General features: G+C 37.5%; 1 protein-coding gene across 2 annotated transcripts in view; it reads right to left on the bottom strand.

The window, feature by feature from the left end:
* Positions 1–7,349, bottom strand: part of LOC307154593 (putative RNA-binding protein Luc7-like 1) — an 8,017-nt gene extending 668 nt beyond the window's left edge. Inside the window, exons 1-10 of one of the 2 annotated variants that reach the window (XM_079864588.1) lie at positions 6,751–7,349; positions 5,650–5,744; positions 5,424–5,522; positions 5,224–5,334; positions 3,020–3,163; positions 2,707–2,883; positions 2,452–2,630; positions 1,478–1,507; positions 1,263–1,400; positions 1–402 (exon numbers count right to left, since the gene is read on the bottom strand). The exon at positions 1–402 is cut by the window's left edge and continues 668 nt beyond it. In XM_079864588.1, the coding sequence (XP_079720714.1) occupies positions 156–402; positions 1,263–1,400; positions 1,478–1,507; positions 2,452–2,630; positions 2,707–2,883; positions 3,020–3,163; positions 5,224–5,334; positions 5,424–5,522; positions 5,650–5,744; positions 6,751–6,811 (1,281 nt within the window). In that variant the 5' untranslated portion in view covers positions 6,812–7,349 and the 3' untranslated portion in view covers positions 1–155. The remainder of the gene's footprint in view (positions 403–1,262; positions 1,401–1,477; positions 1,508–2,451; positions 2,631–2,706; positions 2,884–3,019; positions 3,164–5,223; positions 5,335–5,423; positions 5,523–5,649; positions 5,745–6,750) is intronic. The other variant, XM_079864589.1, reaches the window with a different exon arrangement.
* Between the last annotated feature and the right edge of the window lie 1,441 nt (positions 7,350–8,790).

Here is an 8,790-nt window from a genome sequence, read left to right as displayed (position 1 = left end):
CATCTGCGACTGGCTTCCTCTCTGTAGCCGCCGAGCTTCTACTGATGTATGAGTAACCGGATGAAACGGTCACTCCGTTATTGACAGATCAGTGTGGGCGACTGCCGGCTACGGGACGCGACAGGGATCGTTGTAAAGTGTCTGATTCTCGTGTGCTAGATCTCTCCGGACTCTCTCTCCTCGGAGCTGGAGCGCTGATCCCTCTCCAGAGACACGGATCGCTCCCGCTCTCCCGTTTGGCTGATGTCTGGGGAGGCCGGGGATCGCTCTCTCTCCGGGTCGCGGCGCCCGTTGTCCCGCCATCTCTCGTCTGCGGGGTTTTCCCGCCATCTCTCCTGAGGAACAGGCTGTTCCGGGTCTCTGGTGTGGGAAGACCTGGAGAAATCCAGGTCAGAGCCAGTACTTAAGAGTGCGACAGAGGAAACATTTTGTTAAATACTAGTTTGTTCTTTTATGTTTACAACACAAAGATTCATTTAATTGTGAAATCATTTCAAATTATTTAAATTCTACATATAAATTTATTTAAAATAGCTTCAGATCATTTTAAATATATGTTTAGAATTTAAACGATTAAGTCATTTAATTTTTTTTATGTAAATTAGTACATTTTAAAATAATTTCAATTTTCATTATAAATTACTTAAATTTAAATTTCATATTTAAATTCCAAATAAATAATTTAAAATGATTTAAAAGAGTTTCAGATATATTTAATTCCAAACATAATTCAATTAATTTACAAATAAGAATTACTTCATATTGTTTGAAATTCTAAACATAAATTCAAAATTTAGATTAATTTCAAACTACTTTAAATAGTTTAAAATAAAGTTAAATAATATATATTTGGATTTAATAGTTTAAAAATAATTTTAAATAAAATTCCAATATAAATTATTTTATACATTTCTATAAAAAAATATATAATAAAATATATAATATATATATATATAATATTTTAAATATAAATAAGAATTGAAAAGTAATTTAGAATTATTGAAAATAGTATAAAATTTTCATTCCAAACGTAAATCACTTAATTTAAAAAAATAAGTAAAATTATGTTATATTTAAATTCCAAATATTATTTAATAATTTATAAATAATTTCCATTATTTAATAAAATGTTAACAATTATTTAACATTGGTATCTTGTCATAATGCCGTTGTTTTCACACTGATATTTACCACGTTACCACACATAACTGCCCTTGACTACCGTACACTCAGTGTAAATTGCTCAGAAGTTGATCTGGTACCTCTTCCTTTTGCTCCTGTGCGAGTGGGAGCGAGAGCGATGGCGATCTTTGTGTCTGTGTTTCCTCTCCCGCTCTCGTTCCCGCTCTCCATCCTCACGGTGCCGACGAGAGCGATGGGAGGACGAGCTTCCTCCTTCCCTGAAAACCAGAGAGAAAGATGAGAAAGATGCAGAAACGGGAGATTTCCTTGCAGATGTTACGAGAACGATCCTCACCGATATCGCTCGCCACTCCTGGATCTGGACCTAAAACGAGAGGGATAAGGTGATCATGAGAATTTAAGATGAAGCCCAATTAAAATTGTATCGCTTCTTTAAATTGAATTTTCAGGTAGATCCGATCAGTTTGATTAATTTCTGCGAGTCAGTGAGTTTGTTCAAAACACTGCTTCCACTATTTGGAGGCCCAATTATGAAGACATCAGAGTCGGGTTTGGAATCAAAAAGTGATTCCATTTCAGGAATTGTACTCTAATAAAATAAAAATTTCGATTCCTCTTATCGATTCCTTTGTGAGCATTTCAATATGACAATTCAAGCGTGAGACGACTCGCTGTTTTCTGAGCTGCAGTGTGTAACAGTGTATCGGATCCGTGCAGCTCTTAAAGTGACAGCAGCCTAATATTCCTGCTTCCCTCTCTATCATAGCACTCATCAAACTACAAAAGACAGAAAATTCACTCGTTCTTGACTGAATAACTTTTCTAACTATATTTGTAATGTATATTTTATTTATAAAGTGCAGTGTTATTTTACATTTGATTACAGCTTCCGTTCCTTGAATACCTGAAAATCTTAAAACACTGTTTATTTCAATCGTATCTTTGTTCAGTTGTATCTATTTGCTTTCGATTGCTGATTTTATTTGTCGTTTTTTAATTACTGAGTGTTTACTTGTCTTTAATAATGCTTGAAATCTATATTAGTTAGGCTAGTTGTATTTTTAATGATATTTTCAAACCACAGGCAAACGCTCCTTGTGTAAGAGTTCTTTAGCCTGTTGATTTTCGTTCATGATATTCAGTTACAATTAAATGTTTTGCAATAAGACTAAATGTGAATGATATCTACGTCTTGTTTTTTTTTTTTTACCTTATTGGAATCGAAATTAGGAATCGATAAGAAGAATCGAAATAGTTAAAATTCAACTGATACCCAACCCTACATGATTCGAGTGAGTGAAATCACACCTCCTGCGATCTCTCTCTCTGTCTCTCTCTCTTTCCCGCTCTCTCTCCCGCTCCCTCTCTCGCTCCTTCTCGCGCTCCCGCTCTTTCTCCAGCTCCCACTCCCTGGCTCGCTCCTCTTCCCTGTCGCGCTCCTCTCTTCTCTTGGTGCGCATGCGCTCCTGTTTCTCCGTCACAGCTTTCTGGAAATCAGAGCAGTTCGTCAGCGAGATGCTGATCCACACCGGGGGGGTTGAGCTCCGTTTGCTGCCATCTTACCCGCAGTTTGTCGAGTTTCTCACGGATTTCGATGAAACCAAGATGAAGTTTCCCTCCAAAGTGGTCGGCGAGTCTGCGGTCGTTGTCGTGGAGGCCGAGGTAAGCGGAGCAAACCTCACACACTCGCAGCTTCTGCTGCTGGAAGCTGGAGGCCGGCATCGAGTTGCGGTATATGTCCTAAACACAAACACGCTGTTTAGATGAACACAATTAACTGTGATAATGCCGTTGCAAACATGAACACCTTTGATTTGTGATTTGAGTCAGTTCCAGAGGACTACAGTGATGTTTCCAGCTGTGACCCCACACTGACCTCTGCCTCTTTCTTCAGGGTGCGTGTTTTCTCCACCTTCTCCAGCACCTGTTGAGCCTCCTCCACGTTACCCTCGCCGCCCAGTTGCTCTGCACGCGCCAGCAGCTTCCCGATCTCCTCGTTCAGCTCGTGCACACGCTCCGCCTGCAACACACACACACACACACGTCACACACTCGGAGCACAGCAAGAAGTCTTAAAGGTGGAGGAGTGAAAACAGGCTGGCTGATACTAAGGGTCAGAGAGGGAGGGAAATAACAAATAAAGACTTGAATATTGTTATAAACTGATCTCAAGCTAAATAAAATAAAAACTATGAAAAGGCAAGATAAGTCTGTTTCTACCACGGGATAAAAACAATATCTCACAATTCTTTATTTCTTATAATTACAAGATTATATCTTGTTTATAGATTAAGATTATAGTTGTAAACTATTTTGAGTTTTAGTTTTACATCTCACAATTCGGACTTTTGTTCTCAGAATTCCGAGTTTTTATCTCACAATTCGGACTTTTGTTCTCAGAATTCCGAGTTTTTATCTCACAATTCGGACTTTTGTTCTCAGAATTCCGAGTTTTTATCTCGCAATTCGGACTTTTGTTCTCAGAATTCCGAGTTTACATCTCACAATTCAGACTTTTGTTCTCAGAATTCCGAGTTTACATCTCACAGTTCGGACTTTTGTTTTCAGAATTCCGAGTTTTTATCTCACAATTCGGACTTTTGTTCTCAGAATTCCGAGTTTTTATCTCACAATTCGGACTTTTGTTCTCAGAATTCCGAGTTTTTATCTCGCAATTCGGACTTTTGTTCTCAGAATTCCGAGTTTTTATCTCGCAATTCAGACTTTTGTTCTCAGAATTCCGAGTTTACATCTCACAATTCAGACTTTTGTTCTCAGAATTCCGAGTTTACATCTCACAGTTCGGACTTTTGTTTTCAGAATTCCGAGTTTTTATCTCACAATTCGGACTTTTGTTCTCAGAATTCCGAGTTTTTATCTCACAATTCGGACTTTTGTTCTCAGAATTCCGAGTTTTTATCTCACAATTCGGACTTTTGTTCTCAGAATTCCGAGTTTTTCTCTCACAATTCAGACTTTTGTTCACAGAATTCCGAGTTTTTCTCACAATTCGGACTTTTGTTCTCATAATTCAGAGTTGTTATCTCACAATTCTGACTTTTGTTCTCAGAGTTCCAAGTTTACATCTTGTAATTCAAACTTTTGTTCTAAGAATTCCGAGTTTTTATCTCGCAATTCCGACTTTTGTTCTCAGAATTCCGAGTTTACATCTCACAGTTCGGACTTTTGTTCCCAGAATTCCGAGTTTTCATCTCACAATTCAGACTTTTGTTCTGAGAATTCCGAGTTTACATCTCACAATTTTGACTTTTGTTCTCAGAATTCCGAGTTTTTATCTCGCAATTCCGACTTTTGTTCTGAGAATTCCGAGTTTACATCTCACAGTTCGGACTTTTGTTCTCAGAATTCCGAGTTTTCATCTCACAATTCAGACTTTTGTTCTGAGAATTCCGAGTTTACATTTCACAATTCAGACTTTTGTTCTCAGAATTCCGAGTTTTTCTCACAATTCGGACTTTTGTTCTCAGAATTCAGAGTTGTTATCTCGCAATTCAGACTTTTGTTATGAGAATTCCGAGTTTACATCTCACAATTCTGACTTTTGTTCTCAGAGTTCCAAGTTTACATCTCGCAATTCAAACTTTTGTTCTAAGAATTCCGAGTTTTTATCTTGCAATTCAGACTTTTGTTCTCAGAATTCCGAGTTTACATCTCGCAATTCGGACTTTTGTTCTCAGAATTCAGAGTTTTTATCTCACAATTCAGAATTTTGTTCTCAGAATTGTTTTGCAATTATTTTATTCGGTGGTGGGAACAAGCTTCCATAACATATGGTCCCTCTAAAAACAACCCAGACTGAGTTCCTCTGTTTGTATGCATTTCCTATTGAAACAGGAAGTTGGAACAGGACACATCGAAGGGCTCATCCTCTTTTTTTACTCTCATAAAAAGACCATTTATATCACTGCTGTGGACCATGATTGACTACGTGCTAGTCTGTGGATAAAAAGCAGGTGTGTGAAACTTCAATATGAAAACGATCTGAAAGTGAAATTGCCGAGAAGCAATGATTCAGGGATTCCCCACCGTTGCAGTGAGATCATATCGTCAGCTCTTTACCTTGGCAGCCACTTCAGCACTGATTTCTTCCTGCGTTTCGGCCAGCCGTTTCTTGGCCAGTTCGGTTCTTCGGTCACAGTCTGCGATGAAGGACTGCAGGTGCTCTGAGGCCTGAGGAAAGACACCACAATTAGCCATGTATGAGCAGTTTACACACACACACAGCATAATGTAGATGACTGGAAAAGGTTCATACTCACATCCAGCTCAAAGAAAAACTCCTGCTGTTTAGATGCGATCTCATAATCTGCTCTCAAAGCCAGATCATGAATCTTCACACACTCGCCCAGATCCATGCGCTGCACAAACACAAAGCAGGATGTCATAATGCAACTGTGGCGAGGCTTAGATCGAGCGCTGCAATTATCAAACAGCTTTTTAGATGAGTAAAGTCATAACCACTGAGTCGATTGTTGAGACACTTACAGTTCCAGAGAGTATGTCGTGAGGACAGGACTCCAGCAGATGACTCTTACACACACGCTCATCCGTGAACTTGATCCTCTGTCGCATCGTGTCGCCTGCGGGCAACCAGATCAGACAAATCATGAGAAACTAAACTCAAGTCACAATCAAATCATGATCATGTCAAACAAATAATGAAACACTCCAATGAAAATATACAACAGTGCCACAAATAAAATTATGATTCTCACTGATAAAAATCAATAAATAATGACAAAGAATAAGGAGGTCAAAATCATCATTTTGATCAACATCAAGATATATATAACCTTATATAATTGTCAACCAAATCAGGTTAATCAGAAATTGCCTAAAATCACAAATCTCATCAGGGCAAACGAATCATCATAATCATTAGATCACATCAATGAATTCGACTGATACGAAATCATTTCAGACTAATCCTAAGATTCATGACAAGTCATAAAAATGATGAGAACCATGAAAATAATGGTTCTCAATCAAAAAAAAGAGGAGGAAATAAAAGAAGAGGAATAACACTGATTATAAAAAGTCATGACAAAAAAATCATGATGACTTCATGAACCATCATGTTGATCAAATTACAGTTTTTACAGCCAAAAAAGTAGAATAAGGGAATAAAAAATGATGACACCATGTTTCGAGTCATGATTTGCCTCAATTAATTATTCATGAATCATAACAATTACGATTCTCATCAAATAATTTGAGGGATATGAAATTAGACAAATCATAAGACTCATGATGTTTGATCAAATCAAGTAAATAGTGACGGTGAAACAAAAACGGTGTTTACAAAAACATGGCAATCGAATAGACATCATAACATTGGAATAATCATTCTGAAGTGATTCCTGTCAATCAAACCAATGATTTCAATGCCATCAAATGATTTATCCAAATCACAAGAACCATGAATCATATGAAAACGTGACTTTTTAACACACCAGTCAAGCAAATCACGAGAAACTCAATACCTGAGCATACATACACGAGTTGAGTCGGTTAAAGTAAGGAATCGCGGTATGAATCAAATTCCTGGTTTAGTTTCGCTTTGCCGAGAATGAAATAAACACTCACCATCTCTGCTGGTTCCCATGAGCTGGTCCAGCATGGCTCGCATCTGCGCCTGGGCCGACATCTCCTCTCCACAGACACGTGTGTGTGTGTGTGTGTGAGAGTGTGTGATATATCGAGTTAAACTAGTGCTCTGTTTATCTAGCCTGAGAAACTAACTCCTCACACAGCAGGCCTCAAAACCACCGGCCGCCGAAAACAAGACAATCCACCTCGGCTAACACACTTTCTGTTCGCACCACGGCCACTTCTGTGTGTTAAACCCCTCAGGTTGTGCAGCTTATAGCTGAAATGACGCTTAAATCTGTCAGATCATAAATCAGTGAGTTAGTCTTGACTCTCAATAGTCTCGTGCGTTAGCATTAGCGGCTAACTCTTCCCCCAACGCCCCTGAATCCGCCTTATATGCGCTTATTATCAGTCCTGGCGCTGCTTTATCAGTCCGCAGATCAATATTTTGTGTAGTGATCCATATTCGCAAAGTTTTGACAGTGTTTATTTTTTGTTGTTTTATTGTTTTATTTCTTTTTTCCCCCTCTCGGAATGAGACTTCCGACCCGCGCGCGCGCAGCTCCCGCTCGGTTACGCGGCCTCGAGGAAGTGCCGAGGAGCTCGCGCGCTGATTGGCTGACGGGCGGGTGACGTCAGAACGGTCGCGCCGCTCAGCGAGTGTAGTTCGAGCACGTGGAGCAACATGGACACAAAAACTCATGTTGAACTGGTTAAATCGTTTTAAACGTAAATATTTCGCACCTAACAGCAAACAAAAACCCGAATCTTTACCCTTAATGTCTCTAAAATTACTTTCTTAGTGAATATACATATATATACATATATAAACGTCAGAAAATTATACACACACACACACACACACTATGTAGGCTATATATGTGTGTGTGTGTGTGTGTGTATATATATATATATATATATATAATTTTCTAATATTTTACAATGAGTTCTTTATATATGCAAAAATTAAAAAACTAATTCATAAGGTGAGAGACTTTTTTTCTATAATACTTTTGAGACACTGGGTAGATTTAAGTTGTAAATGTAATCTTGTATAGAAATAAATATCAAGAACACACACGTACAATAATGTGTATAGTGATATATTTACGAATAATATATTTACATAAAATATTAATGATATTCTATTAATGATATAATTTACACATGTTGTATAATGATGTATTTGTTTCACATAATATATTTACATAAATTATGAATGATATATAATTTACACTTACAACATATGATGTTGTTGTATAATGATGCATTTATAAATAACATATTTACATAATATATATGTGTGGGTGTGTGTGTGTTCTTGATATTTACTTCTATACTAAATTAAATTTACAACTTAAATCTACCCAGTGTCTCAAAGTGTAATACAAATATACACTTATAATATATTATATAAATATATATATATATTCAAATGATAAAATATTAAGGACTAAGGTATATGACTGCTTTAATCTCTCCGTTAGCATCTCACAGTTCAATAATGATCATAAATAATTACACAATAAATGACCACAAACACACAACAGTATTGGTTCTCTCTGTTTATTGTACTGATGTGGAACAGACATCTCTTAATTTATGCATGTTGTATATTATATTCATATGTATAAAAAAACATCCAGTCTAATAGTTTTTTCTCCAACTACTTCCACAGAATACAAAATCAAACCCAGCAGTGATTATCAATTAGAAGAACGAGAACAAACAGAAACACAAAGAGGTCCTCTCAGACCGACGTCCGTCACGCTTCGACAGGAACACTAGTTTTGGCACCAGAGCTCAGGAGAAACTCCTCGCTCTCTCTCACCGTACTAAAGCACATGTTGAAGACTTTACACATGCATCTACTCGCCTGTATTCAGACTGTGTGGTGGAGGAGAAAACGGCCCATCTATCGGCTCTCTCTCAAGTGCGAGTTTGGATAAACAAAGATATATATTTTTTTGCATTCGAATAAATGTCCGAATTTAACAGAGAGAAGAATAAATGAACATTAACTGCTTGATTCAG

This window comes from Squalius cephalus, assembly GCF_949319135.1.
Source record: "Squalius cephalus genome assembly, chromosome: 2".
NCBI classification, from domain to species: Eukaryota; Metazoa; Chordata; class Actinopteri; order Cypriniformes; family Leuciscidae; genus Squalius; species Squalius cephalus.
The sequence above is the reverse complement of the archived record's forward strand: the minus strand, read 5'-3'. Positions and strand labels throughout refer to the sequence as shown.